Source organism: Sinohyriopsis cumingii, chromosome 7 (genome assembly GCF_028554795.1).
Source record: "Sinohyriopsis cumingii isolate HCF-2022 chromosome 7, ASM2855479v2, whole genome shotgun sequence".
In the NCBI taxonomy this organism is placed as follows: Eukaryota; Metazoa; Mollusca; class Bivalvia; order Unionida; family Unionidae; genus Sinohyriopsis; species Sinohyriopsis cumingii.
In genome coordinates, this window is record NC_142967.1 from 26,795,248 (window position 1) to 26,811,149 (window position 15,902).

The following is a 15,902-nucleotide window of genomic DNA, read 5'->3' on the forward strand; positions in this document are numbered from 1 at the left end:
AAATATCCTCAGTTCAATGTCTGTAGCTCCAGTACGAATGAGACATCTTCAGGTGGGGAGATCATGTGCGAGATCTGTTTAAGACTAAATGTAAATTTTGAGTACTTAAGTGATTACTTGAGGGAATCTTCGAAGCTTTGTCTCTGACTACCCTGGATCGTTTTCACTCCCTGAGCTTCCTGCGTGGATGCAAGGAATTACTCCCAGCGTAAGAATCTCCGTATTTTGGACCTGGTTCCGCCATCTTATCCCCATCAAATTCCTCAGACAGCTCATGTAACAACAATTCTTTTTCTTAGCATTGCTTTTTACTTCGTCTATATTCGCATGTATGCAGCAGTGTTGGCAAAACAATGGCTTTATATACCTATAGCTTTGTTTGCAAATATGTGGCTATGCGCTACCATACTTTTTTCACATTTGGCGGTTATGGAGTTGGTTTTATCACGTCATAATGTTCTGTTCAGTTAGGTGAACTTATCTACTGCCATGAGTGTTTGGCTATTTACTGTGATGGTAGGTTCTATTTACTGTGATGGTAGGTTCTACGTAATGCTTTCTTAGTGCAGGTCGGTTCATTACCTCGGTCTTTCTGAGACTGATTGTGCTAGCAAAATTGACAGAAGCCGATAAGAAATGGTCCATACTCTGTTGCAAGTCGACCTCGGATTTGACTTTCAGTAAACTGATTCAGCAAATAGGAGATCACGAATACTCACTTATTGTTACTTCACCTTAGTTCGTGGTCTCCTCGGACTGAAGAGCCTCCATTACTCCGGTATTGCATGTCAATCCAAGTGTCATTGTCCGGAAGGACACCTGTAAGCATCGCAGCAAACAACATATCGCAGAGTTTTGGGATCAACGCACAGCCTTCCCTTTCTCTGGGCAACCAATTTGGGACATGATTTTCCAGAGTCCTTCACGACTGACTGTGTCGAAACCTTTCGCCAAGTCGATACATGTCATGTACAGGCTGGAGTTCTGTTACTAGATTTTCTCATGGAGTTTAGGAGTTGCAAACACAATGTCTGTAGTCCTACCTACTTCCCTGAAGCCAAATTGACCCTCATGCAGGACCAATTGATCAATATCATGCATAAGACAATTCAGCATAATATGGCGATGATTTTTCCAGATACTGACAGCAAGAAGACGCACTGATAGATATCTCAAGATTGTTGTCTTTCATCTTGTACAAGTGGACGTTGGATGCATCCTTATACTTCTGGGCTAGAGTTCCTTGAGTCCACATTGAACTAACGAGTTCGTCCAGTTTCTCTCCCATATGCGAGCCTCTAGCAATATAAATTTGTTCTGGTATATCATCTTCTTGTGTCCTTTGTTGATTTACAGTTATAATATCCAAGAATATATCTTTATTTGAATTTCACTGAAAATACAAGTCGTATTTGCGTTAGATATTTAACTTTTACTTCCTGTGAATAAATAGTTTGAATAAATAAACTACATCACAAATAAAATACGAACACAACAATAATAATGCTTTCTGTTTCAGATATTATTACTAGAATAATTGTTTCCCAGCAATCACGTTGTACGTATCCTTTAGTCAGAAGAATGTAAACAATGGTGTTTACAAAATTGTTACTGATTTTGGACAATTTCAGTTAAAATATAAACGAGATGTTATACTCATCTGCCTGACATAAGTCACAATTGGCATATTCAAAAGAAACTATTACCTGATAGAACATTTCATTCTAGAAGGTTGCAAATGTTTGTAAGATGGAATCATAGTTATAATTAGAAGGTCTGTTACTGAAATAAAAAATAAAGATAGCAAACACAATATTTTTGACACAGACCAAGATAATAATCCTAATATGTATCCTTCAGTCAGACAAAGGTTAACCATGTCGTTTGCAAAACTGATTTTGGATATGGTCAGCTTCAAAACTACAATTTTACAGGGTTTTCCCGGGTTCTTCCTCCACCATTAATACTGGCCACCATGCATAGCCTATCGTGTGCTGAAAAATGGCGTTAAACACAAGCACAACAACAACAATTTTACATCACACACAGCATACCATGAAGCGAATAGGCTAGAAAACCTGAATCAAGTGTTATGTATATTAAATTTGCATTAAATGCTATTTTTTTAAATTCAGATTTGAAGCAAATGGTTATGATTTGGTCCTACTCGATTCATATGACTCATTCGACTCGATTTCAGCAATGTGCAGTTTTGACAGATGTCGCATTACAAGAAATAGATGTGGAAAGAAGTCATGGAAAACGTGGTGCTAGAATCTGCGACATGTGCTGCGGTTACGATCTATGTAACAACGACGAATGCTCGAAGATAAAAGGTAGATATGATGTAGAAACTAACTTGCATGCAAATGTTTTTAAATTTATTTAGTATTAGTAGTATTAGCGCTGTTTTTAGTAGCAGTAGTAGTAGTTGTTGTTCTTGTTCTTGTTATGTGGTGTTTAATATACGAATCTTCATATATGACTTTTATCGCCATAAAAGTGAGATCCACAGATAATAAAATAACAATGTTTGACTTAGACTGGTAAAGATCTGTCGTTTAATCCTGTAAAGGACATAGTAGCAGATGTAAGTCATCGTATTTTCCATTCAGGTTTTTATTTTTATACATGTCATTATTTGTGAATTTTTCTTTCATAAAGGGGCAATATTAGCGGAGAGAGAGAGAGAGAGAGAGAGAGATGATGATGATGATGATGATGAACGATGCCTGTAATCTTTATTTCATATTTTTATTTTCAGATAAAATTTACCACTTATGGAAAGGTGGAAATTGGAACGTGACGAATTTGATGTTAATACCATGACGAGAGGAATATCAGTTGTACATAAGTCGAAATATTGTTGTTATAATAATTCTAACGTATTCCATTCATCCTTATCTTGTTTATTTCACAAAGCAAATTTACAGTCAGCCTTCTCCGTAGAACGTTTTGTCAATTTGGGATGCATGATTGCACGCATTCGTTGACTGTCGAATTAGGTGTATATATGAGTTTCAACCTGCAAATGGATTTTAAAATTATTTTGTTGTGAATTCTAAATTTGTATAACGTCCGCTTATTTTTGACCCATGGAGAGAAAATGTGAAACAAGGGGCCCAGGTGGACCTTTTTTCTACCACAGCTTACGTAACATAGTACGTAATTATTTCCCTAAACATGTTTATGTGGTAAGAACGCAGCTATCTTCCAGATATATCGTTCTATTTTACCCGTTTTAATATAGTCTCATGAACATTCTTACCAAACATATATCATGTATATTAATTCAACAATATAGTAAGTTTTATTGATACAGGATGTAAAATACAGTCTATGGACAAACAGATGCCTGAGCACATCATTAATATGGTTAAAAATCAATTATTATAGACCCTGTTCCATCTAGTGTTACTAAAGGATTATTTAGACAAAAGTGGACAATATCAAAATTCGGTCTCCAGAGTAGTAACGAGTTCAGTATTCATGCCCTTCTTAGTATTATGTTTGTATTAATGTGACTACAGGACATTAGGTTTGTAGCGAGGCTAAGTTAAGCAAATGCGGTGCAAATGTTTCATCGATCTTTAGAGATGAACACGCTCAGGAGCAATACCGTAATGAATACTGTTATGTTTCTTTGTGTAATAGAAATTCTAGAATAAATAAAGACTTAGGTTCTAATATATTCTATCTTTGAAAAAGAAGGACATATGAAATGAATGGAATGATGCGATATGGCACGATGAGGGACAACTCATCGATATAAAGAAGAACATTTTCGTTGAGTGATCAAACAGCCACTTCTGTAAATAATGTCAACATCAAACTTTATTTCTGGCATTTTTATGTAACAACGAACACTCATCCAAAAACAGCCAATATTGTTTTCTATTGCTAACTTGTTTATATTCTTATCATGATAGAGTTAATAATTCAACTAACCCCGATTGAGAACAATATCTTGATTACCACGATTACAGTAAGAAGTGAAAGATTAAAGTGACGTCAATTTGCCCTTCACAGTGATTGTTCATGGTCGTAGGTTCAATACCATGCCAAGTTACATAACACTATAAATATTCCTTTCTTTCGGGACATTCCCATTATTTTAAAAATTGCCATTGGAAAGCCACTGTTGAAGAAACCGGCACTTGACCAGAACGATTTAAAGAACTACAGCCTTGTTTCTAACCTTCCATTCACGGCAAAAATCTTTAAAAAGTTATACTATCCCAACCTGAATTGAAATAGTCTTGTTAGCGATATGCAGTCTGCATTTTGTACTTGCCATTGTACTGAAACTGCCATTCTGATTTTAGATAGCGACTTTTTCCTTTGCTTTGGATAGTGGAAATATTTCAGTTTTCACTATCCTTTTTTTGTCTGCGCAATAGACACAACCGATTTTGATATATTACTTCACGTTTGTAGCATGTATTTACTATACATGATAGCGCTTTACTATGGTTCAAGTCCTGCTTAGTAAACAGGAGCAGCAGAGGAGGTGAATATTCCTTTTGCTGGAACGTCATTTTTGAAAAAATAAGGCTTCCTACAAAAACGAAAAAAATAAGATCAGTAACGTCAAACCGATGCCTCTAACTTACCGAGAGTTTCTCTCATTGGTTTAGTTTATTTTGATATTTTATCTTTGCCGTTGTATATGCGTTCGTTCACCCACCGGACGTTTCACTGAGGTCGCACCTCCTCTGCTGCTATAAATGTGTGAGTAATTAAATCAGTATTATATAATGGAATCTTATACTAGTAGATTAACTAGAGAAAGATTAGAAGCAACTAGAAGATATCTGCCTGTTCATGACTCTGTCAAACAGTATCTACAAGAACAACAAGAAGCACAAGTTGAATATGCAGAAGATGTTTAAAAAATTAAACCTATTACAAAGGCTACTGAGAGATGTGCAGAAGCTACTGAGGTCTTCTTCCAGCAATAAGACAAACTGCTGAACAAACTGAAAAGATAGTAAGAAGAACCAAGCAGACAAAAATGTTTTTCAGTGATCTTCCAACTGAAAGACCTGCTGCTCAACCTCCACCTGCTTCCCAATTTTAAGAAGAACTTGAAGGTGTAGAAGACCTTGAAGGTGTTGTTGAAAAAAGAACCAGAACCAAAACAAGCAAGAATCAGAATTAAATCAAATGATCAATTTCCGAGATGAATATTTCCTACTTAAAAATATTGAAGATGTAAGATTACATGAACTTGCCGTGCACAGTTATCATAATAGAAAAGTATTTCTGAAACCTGAGTACGCTAATAAATATGTAAGTCATACAACCGGTTACAAGTGGATTGATAAAGTATCATATGAAACTGATAATGTCAAAAATGATGATCCAAAATATATTGAATTTATTTATGGGATAAATAAACATCATGAAAGCTGACAACGACTACAAAAACAACATCCACAGCAAAACAAAACCAACAATCAAATCAACCAGTCCAAATAAAAAGTGAGGAAGAAGGAGAACCTACAGCAGAAGAAGTAATAGATGAAGCTTATGATAAATATTTTGGACAAAAAACAGGAAGCGGTCTTTTTACTTGTCCTGACAGTGTTCTTGCCGATGTTGACTGACTAGAAGTTCTGATCGGAGAAAAACGCGCAGGAAATAATTCTCCATAAATTATTAATGAAATATCTGATATTTGTCGAAGATTGTTTATAGGTGGTGTTATGGATCGTAATGTTTATCATTCTCTCATTAATGAAATTGTTGATGATTATTACAGTGACTGAAAACAATTAATTAATTAACATGTAATTTAAAAAATGATTATACATAATGTTCAACTTGGGCCTGTAATAGTTAGAGTAGTAAAGTCACGATTGCCAACTTACAAAGCGATTTACAGAGATGGAGTTGGTGGTGTTGTTCAATGTTTATTTAAGAGAATAGCCCCAAAAGCAATACTGATTGCAATGCAACTGGGAATGAAAGCTATTAAGGTTGTTCGTGATAAAGGTATTGGTGTTGTTGGTGATGTTGCTAGTAAAGCGTTCTCGGCAATCAAGGATAGTCTACCGCAATTAATACGAAGAAAACCATAATCGGTAAAATTACACAGTTATGACTGCAAATATCAGTAAAATGATAAATCAAAATGCAAATTAAAAACTAACAGACTTGGCTAATATACCCCAGTCAGAAAAGAAAAGAATATAAAGGCAAGTTTAATAGCGGGAAGTGGTCTTCGTGTTAGACGATAATAATTATAATAAAAATGTTAAAATGTGTATCCAGTCCAGCGTATGATATAGATGCACCAATTCTTAATGATGAATCTTTACGCAATTATCAATATTATTCTGCTGGTGTGGTTAAAGACTCAATTAAAACAGCTGGTATATTTCCGCTTCTTGCAGCTATACCAGCGTTAATAGCCGCTGCAGCCCCATCCGTTGAAAAAGCAGCTGCACTCGGTGCTGTTGGAACTGCTGCTGAAATGGCACAAACGAAGGCAACAGGACAAGGATTTTGAAAAAGGGGAAGGGTTTAAAACTACCAGGAACCCCTTATCGATACGGAAAAAGTCTGAGACTTCCAGGAACACTTCTTTAGTTTTTTCCAATGTCAATTTTTTATTTACTTGATACAAAGTTAAATATTAAAAGTTTTAGAGATGTTTGTATGCGTGATCAATTACCAAAACAACCAAACAATATTGAAATAGGCATTATTAATCTCGATAATAATTCTGGTCCTGGTACTCATCGGGTGGCATACACAATTGATCCACGTGGAATTATTTACTTTGATTGGTATGGGTTGGCTCCACCAAACATTTTTAAATTACGTAAAGACAAAAAAAACCACAAAAAGTAACCAATCCGCCAATTGCTGTGCTTGACCCAATATCTTCATCAACATTACCGCCTCATAAAGTCGTGCACGAGTATACAAATAGCCGCTAATCGTTTTAAACAGATCTTAAAGTATAATGGTATATACTTACGGAAGAACTTCTCTGAGTAAGACTCAAGGCAAACCCCAAGGCGACATATCTAAGTATGCATCCCTTGACGAGGTCAAGGATGAGCTCGCCAATCTGTTGAGTCTTGCAAATGTAGACCAAAATGAAGTCGATGTTTTTTCAGGATAAACAAGGACGATTAAAGACGAATAATATCCCGTTGACAGATATTTTTCCTCAGGGTTCCAGATGCAACAGAAGATAACTTAGTGGTGTTTACTAAAAACGGTAAAATAAAAAAAAAAATAGATGAATCAATTCTATCATTCATGAGAGAAATTGCTGGACGTATCAGCAGAAATGGAGATATTGTGTAAAAATATAATTATTAATGTGAGAGAACCAAAATCAGATGATTTGTAGTAACAAAAAGATATGTAGACAGCAACAACAACATGATCAGAACTAAGATCAATGATCGCTGATTAACCACAGGTGATACAATGACTGGTTCTCTCAATATGACTAATAATACAAGTACTGGTCGTGGAGAACCAGAATCAAGTCATGACGCTGCAACGAAGACATATGTCGATGACAGCAACATTCCGATGATGAACTCGTTAATGACAATCAATGATGGAATGACCACACTTAGATCTGAATACTCTAATCATGTACAAACGTTTTTCAATTTTCGTAGAAACATAAATAGAGCCATTAACTAATATTTTGGAAATCCACCAGACATCGACATTAAACTCTCTGACATAAAAACAATTACCGATCGTGTAGTATATACAGTAATATCTGGATCATCATGATGGTCACCACTCAATAAATCCATTAAACACTGCGCTGATGTTACCGGCATATATATAGTGTTAATACTCGGCACGACAACATATACAATATCTACTACGATTTCACGGCGTTTTCCACTAACTGGATCCTCTGGATGTATGTTAGTGATGTTAGATCAAAACGACGAGGGAATATTCGTGGTAGTATCTGAAGAAAAGGGTAACCCCTTGTTGTATTATTGGTGTCTTGAATTAGATGCTAAACTATCACCTACTTAGAATATAATGAGCTCCCCAATCAACGTTCAACGTTTTAGATACAATCAAGCACGTGAAAGGCAAACAAAACTAAAAAAATACCGTTGACGAATATACAGTAAATGTATCAAACAAAATATCGCAGACGTGTAGTTGCTGTTGACCTAATTGTATATTTGGTTTCTGCTGTTATTGCTGGAACCGGCGTATTATTATCAACAATAACAATGACATCACCAGCAGTTGTAACAATTTGTGTTTCAGCTGCAGCAACAATTGCCGGTATTCTTAACATCATCGCAAAATATATGCACGTGTACAAACACAAAATTAAATGATTATATAATAAAATGACATGCAACGACACTAGAATACTTCAAATTATCCTCTTTGTTATCAACAAGCCTTAGTGATGGAAAAATGAGATTTTGAGTTCACGGAGATAATTAAAATTTACAAGGAAGTAATGCCTTTGATAGAATCCACGCCTGATTTAGAAAATCAGAATTTAAATTAGAATGTCAACTCCGAACGAATTACTGCAACAGATTGTCGTTAATACAACTCTGTCATAAACTACGATGATAACAGTGTGCTCAACTGTTAACTTTCCAACTGCAATTCCAGCGAAAGAAATAGCGCTAGCACAATTACGAATATATTATAGGTTGCCAAATATTACATCAAAATCATTCGGTGGATTACCAGCAAATAATTCACTGGTATTTGCAAATAAAAATAAAGATAATGCAACTCCCGATTAGCCAGTTCTCGGAATTCCTATAGGTAATTATCAAATCGAACAAATCAATGATGAATACAAGCGCAGAAGAAAATCTACAATAGGAAAAGAATCAAAAATAGCTATCACCGTTCACGAACTAACTTTATCAGCAGCGACACAAATATATTCGCAAGATTATGTTGTAGATATGTATCAATTACCGATTCGAAGCGTTTTAGGAGGCCTGAAATAACACCAGAATATCAAGGATCGTCAGAACCAAAACTTGCTGATTTCCTCATGAATAAGAAAATATTTATAAATCCTCCAAAGTTTCGAGAAAAAATTCCCAACTAAAAGATTACGACAGTGATATAATTACTGACGAATAAATTAAATATAATATTAAATATGATGGTACAAAACATCCATGGTTAGGTTTAAGTATACATTATCAATTTTATTTTCTTGAAGATTTTATTCATCTTGTTAGAAAATGGGCAGACAGGGAAGAAGCGATTGAAGAATTTTCCAACCTGATCAAATCCAATTATAAACATTCAATTAATAAACTACAAAATATATTTTCTAGTTTTACACTTTATTACAACGATGATACACGCCAGCATATTTTTTAATCAATATAACACTTGATCTAGCTTGTATCAGATCTCGATTTTCTTAATAAAATGATCATTAAATGTGCCGCCCAACCTAAGCGAATTTTACCTCGAATTATATTACAGATATTTCTCAATCATTATAAAATAACCGAAACAGAATTACCAAAATTTGTAATACCAGAATTTAAAACCGACGAAATAAAAAGTTCAGTCAACGATCTTATCAATGAAAACTTTCCTAAAGCCTTTGATGCATGGAAATAAAACAGCCCCTTGTCCGAATATTCTCAAACATAACCACGATCCATACGGTGGAAATCGTGATATTTCACGAGGAATTGTAAATATCACATCAAGAATCAGATTCAGTCTTGTATGTTACAATTGATGGCAGGTATCAAATAGATCTTGAAATTTATAGTCAGGGTCAACATGGATATGTTTTATATACATTTACACCGCAAGTACCTCCTGGATTTTTGATCGTACTAGAACCCATTTGTCCTGTCTATTTGCGTTGTCATAATCCGTTATTATCAAAAATAAATTTCAAACTTACTGACCAATCCGGACACTTAGTTGATTTAAGAAATTGAAATAGGAAGAGCAATCTCTACGTAAAATATCAACGATTGCATGGGTATATTCGAATTATCAAACAAGTTCAATAAGATGGGATAAATCAAAATAATCTCATTGAAAACAAATTGTATAATAATAATTTCATAGAAAAATATATACTTGTAACATAATTTATTTTTTCCTGACTTTTCGTTAATTTGATTGTGTAAATAGTACTAAAATAATGAAAATCAGTTAGATTAGTTGATGGATAAAGAGTACTAAAATAATGAAAATCTCATCAGAAGCAGAAGAAACAAGTTACATTATACTAATAAAGTAGAATATAAAAAAATGTGAATAAATATAAACTTTTACTTTCAAAATAACTAGCTACGACAGGGACCCCAGTAGCCATAACTTTCATTTTCATCAAAAACATTTTCACTTTCACTTTCTCTGTCATAATCCCATTTACTATTTTCATTAATAAATTTGTCATTGTTACCTGACATAAACTGCCTCACGCGCGTGTTAATAATGTTTATCGTTTCGTAGTCCTGAGCTAAATCTGATCTAATTTTCTCAATCACGCTTGAGCGAGATACGATTTTTTGTTTCTGTATCCTTCAGAGTAGCCAAAGATTGGAACATACGTTGTGGGATCTGCTTTAGAAGGTTATATTCAGCTGGTAGTGTATATCAATCTTCAAATTTACGTGTCTGTAATAATTCAAAATCACACATACTTTTTGTTCTGGATCAAGTTGAAATTATATATATATATATATATATATATATATATATATATATATATATATATATATATATATATATATATATATATATATATATATATATATATATATATATATATATATATATATATATATATATATATATATATATATATATATATATATATATATATATATATATATTGTATTCCTCAATCAAGACGATATAATACAATCGTGTAATATAGCGCAAACACATCATCTCGATTACTAAATACATATTTCATTTACCTCTGTTCACTTCTGTATATACGTCCATACTGACTGAATGATAGCGATTATGTACCTTTTATAGTCTAAGCAAAATATGCTGGAAATCCCCGTTATTCTAGAATGTTCTAGAAATCATGTAATTGAACTATATTATGCGAAGACTATAAAAGGCACAGATTCGCTCTCTCCCAATCAGTCGGAAAATGCATTCTGGAGTGAACAGAGGTAAGTGAAATTTTTCTTAAACTATGTTGTGTTAATTATAACGCAGATAGTTAAATTATTGTATTTTTGTATAATTTGTTCACGATAACACTAAATATAAAATCTTAATTAGTTGTATAAATATTATGCATTAGTAAGCGAGGTAGCGACTTAATTACTCTGCTGGAGAGAGTTTTAGCTTGACATAGTTATCTCCCTTCAACAATAATGAAAGAGTACGTTTATATTTCTTAGAGAAAGAAGACCTGGTAATATTTTTTGCGACAAGGTATATTGAATACCTGCAAATATCAAAATAATTGCCAGCTGCATATGTCGAAGGAAATTCCATTTTTTTTCTCGCCTGTCTCTACATTTGGAGATACAAATGATTTGGCTCTCTTATCATTACAGCCAATTGTACCAAATTTACGATTCTCGCATGTGTAATTACTCGTAAATTACATAAATACATATTGTTTTTCTCTGTATCAATATGATTAATCACAAGACCGTCTTTGATTACTCAACGATTACACTCATAAAAAATTATTATTTCACCTGCATTGAATCTGAGATAACCAAATGTATTAACATTACCGACTGGTTTTTTTTAATCGACAGTGCCTGACTACACCATCACGAGATACTTCATAATTCTTGATGGGATTTTGTTTACTAATTTATTTTGTTCCATTTATATATATTATTTGTCTAAATTTTACTTTCAAAATCTAGCGATATAATATTCTGCATTTCTTTCAACTTTGTCCTTATTTTCATTGTTATTTTTTTATAATGATATATTTTCAGTTCTCTGTATTTTTTACCACCACATTGCACACACAACTGCGTTTTCTTCTAACCCCAACACCACATTTCGAACACGTCTTTGACTAAATGAATACTATGTCTTTGTGAGAGAAGTGTGTGGCCCTAAAACGGCCGATTTGGGTGTTAGGTTGTTTTAAATAAATGAGGGACGACACGTATTCAGCTTTAACTGACTTAAGCCTTTGTCGCGGCCAAGGCCTATTTCTGGACTTGCTCCTGTCATCAATTTGGTAGAAATCACTAAGGGTGGTATCGCAGGCGTATTAACACGGTTGGGTTGTTTGGCTCGGGAAGGTCTTTTTCTCTTCGGTAGTATTAAAGAAGTCCGATTCATTTGCTTCATACTCCATAACTCTGCCAAAATATATAAGAGTACCATCACAGTTTGATTCTCATTCTCCTCCTTCTTTCTTATACTTTGTTTCTTCTCTGCTGCTTTTTCTTCATGTCATTTCCTTCTTGCCTCTTCTTTCCCTGCTGTTGCTGTTGAAGGAGAAAAGCTTGTTCTGCTTCTTTCTGCTGTTGTAAAAAATCTCCAATTCTTCTTTCTGCCTCTGTGTAAAATCCTCGACGTGTGGTAAAGAAGGAGAAGGTGGGGAAGTTTCTGGTACCGGAACAACATCTTCCTAAAAAGAAAGAAAATCGACTAAATCCCAATTAAAATCGGCCGTATCTGGAAGTAGGACTGTGTTAACTTTGGTAGCCTCTGTTATCCCATTGCTTCTCGTCTCCACAGTCGGTGCACCCCAATTCAGTGTCTTCTTAGTTTCCGTCATGTTTGGAAACTCTATCGCATGGATTCACTGCGCACAGACGCTAGGGCATATATATATAGGTAATGTGACGTCAGAGGCAGCTCTCTTCGGATTGAAAAACAGACTCCGTACTGTGACTGAATTTGGAACGCGTTTTGGGATTGGTGAAAATACTCAGTCCGTTTCGATCCGCTCTTCCACTATAAATAACCTCGTTCACATCGTTCCTTTTACCTGTTCTCATCACAAGATGTGGACTAATGTCGAATCATCTACTCTTGCATCGTCGATTATGTTCCGTACGGACTTATATGAGAATTGTATCCTATCTGTAGCACATTCATTTTTCAGGTCAGCGTCATTAACTGTAGTAAACAGTATATAATTTGTTCCACACGAAGTATTTAAAACTAATTAGATCGTTTATCAGATGTTAAATAGAGTTGGACTTAGGACACTTCCTTGTGGGGTGCCGTTCTCTAGCAAATATTCTTCTGATTATTATTGTGCCCCTATTCTGGTTCTGATGTGTCTGTCTTTTAAAAAGATTTTGACCCATTTGTGCATGTTGCCATTGATGATTCCATAGTGGTTCAATTTGGCAATGAGACCATCAGTCCAAACAAGATTGAAGCTGATTTACAAAATCAACAACACATATCCCAACCTATTATACTCAAACCGACTTGACATCACAAATCCTTCATATAATAACAATTAGTCATTTACTCAACCCAATCACCCTTCAGCTAGCTTCATGCATTGAAACAGGTGGGGAAGTGGGTGCATAAGTAGTATACGGTTTACCGCCCAAGTAGGGGCGTGTACCGCGAAACGCTGGCTGATGCTGCACCTGCACCCATCACCCACTACGGCACCCTGGGTGGTTATACAATAAATGCAGTTTAGTGACAGTTTCAGAAGTAGGACTTAATCAATACTCATCTATACAATATCTGATTATTACATCACCGGTCATCCTTCTTGGAGCGACTGGGTGGGAAACTAGGGGCGGGGGGAGCATACGGTTAACAGCCCAAGTAAGGAAGTGTACCGCGTGGGACGGGCTGATGCTGCACCTGTACCTATCACCCACTTCAGCGCCCTGAGTCGTCCAAATGTATAATCAATTAAACAATGCAATAGGTGATCGGTAATTAAGTAGCCATCATACTCATACTAACAATTCTATCTGCTCTATCATACAACTTAAGGCATGATGAATTGTTTTAAAATACACGAATTGAAACTGGCCAACAAACCTAGATATAATAAGGTGGCTTAAATCGTAGTCATGAAGGCCCGCTGCACAATGCGGCAACAAATTGATTAATAAACTGATTAGAAATTATAGTAGGAACCCAAAATTAGACCTATAAGGTGGCTAATAACCCAAAGCCATCAAGACCAGCTGCACAACGTGGCACCAAATTACATAATTATAAAATATATCCTTAAAATATTAGACCTACAAGGTGACTAAATCTCAGTCACCAGGCACCCCACACAAGGCGGATATACTAATTATTAGAATAGAAACTCCACATATTATTCGATGAAATAACTTTTCCCTTAAATAGACGAGGAGATCTATCATGCCATCTCTACCTTATTTTTTCAAACAGCACAAATGATTTTCCAAATTACAAATACGGCAAAACGACGCCATTTACTATTCAGCAACTAGGGTACACAAAATCAATCTCGTATGTAGGGCGCATCCCTTCCACTCAGTCCGAAACAACTTTGCCACTGCCAGACAAGAATCATATTAGTGAGTTCGTGTGGGCCATTCCCACTCACCATGAGTCCCGTGATACATCAATGTTCCGAAATCGGACTAATCATATAGCACTTCATAGGTGCATTAATACGTTGGGAGAAGTGGCACCATTCCTTCCAATTCAAAAAAATCAATTATTTCCAAACGGGAAACTAACTAGTCGTACATGCCCATAAAGGCGAACACGACTTCAATTGAAACGACCGACCAACCAGTCTGACTATCCGTAGTTGACTCGTCAACATATGAAGATGTTTTTTATTTTATCCACGTTAACGAATAATACGTGCATTTGCATCTTCCCAGGTAAAGCCTGAAACACAAGCCTAAAGAGATATTGAATGTAAGAATGCTGAAATTGGCCGAATACCTGATAGAAGAGGTCTTCAGAGAGAAAATGAAGCAGGAGAACGAAGAATGGACGGAGAAGTACATACTTCAGAAGCAGAGACAACAGAGAGCAGCAGCAGCTTCAATAGGTTTAGTCGACTGCCGTGCAGACACAAAATAGTTTTCCTTCTCTTTCCGAAGAAGCACACCTTATCATGTGGGAAAGCCTGACGCCACACGGGGACGCAATCTTAGACAAAAAACGATTGCCATAGCTACCCGTCCCCGACACAATAGAAAAGACCTACTAGTCCAATTTCCAAAACATTTTGCATTTTTGTTTGTCTCTACGTTAAAACATAGAAGTGTGTCTATAAGCACTTCGTTTCCGTAGCTTGTCAAATAGTCTGTTTTTATTTGAAGTTCGTGATTGTAAGTAAAAAAAGTGAGTGTTTCTTTAAGGTCCGCGCGTTCCATGTTTTTGAGTGATGATATGATTGATTGATTGATTTCTTAAATTATAGAGGCGTTCGCACATAGTGCATGTGCAAAGGTTTATTCCTCCAAAGCAGGATGTTAATTGTTCTTGGGGATAGGAAAAAGAGCCACATCCTCAGGCGTTTATTCACTCTGAGTACTGTTAACTGATCCGTCAGATAGCGACTGAGTGGGAAAGGACCCAGCATACTCTCATGTATGTCAGTCTATACCAACCACGTGAATGAGTGGGAATAAAAAAATCACTCATTCATGTATTCGTGTTTTTTTTGTTGGTGAGGAATTCATGCGCGCACTGCACGCTGATAATTATTGTCCGGTCGAGAGTGATGACATGGGTTATGTGCGTTTTGGTGTCAGGGGATGTTTTCGTTCACGTCCGCGCTTCACACAGCGTGAAAGCGTTCGTCAGTATGGTTAGAAATTTAGAAATTAGGATCTAACTTAACTCTGGATGTCACAAACGGCTCACTTCCTATTTATACCCCCACCGTCCTATCCACAACCGTACATTCAATCATATTATACTAGCACGTATTAAACCTATTAGCCCGATTAAAATGCCATCACCAT

The 15,902-nt window shown here is 35.5% G+C and overlaps 1 protein-coding gene across 1 annotated transcript in view; it reads left to right on the forward strand.

The window, feature by feature from the left end:
- Positions 1-3,281, forward strand: part of LOC149794930 (uncharacterized) — a 62,812-nt gene extending 59,531 nt beyond the window's left edge. Inside the window, exons 8-9 of the mRNA XM_089964006.1 lie at positions 2,201-2,336; positions 2,765-3,281. Of these exons, the coding sequence (XP_089820132.1) occupies positions 2,201-2,336; positions 2,765-2,829 (201 nt within the window). The 3' untranslated portion in view covers positions 2,830-3,281. The remainder of the gene's footprint in view (positions 1-2,200; positions 2,337-2,764) is intronic.
- Positions 3,282-15,902: the final 12,621 nt, after the last annotated feature.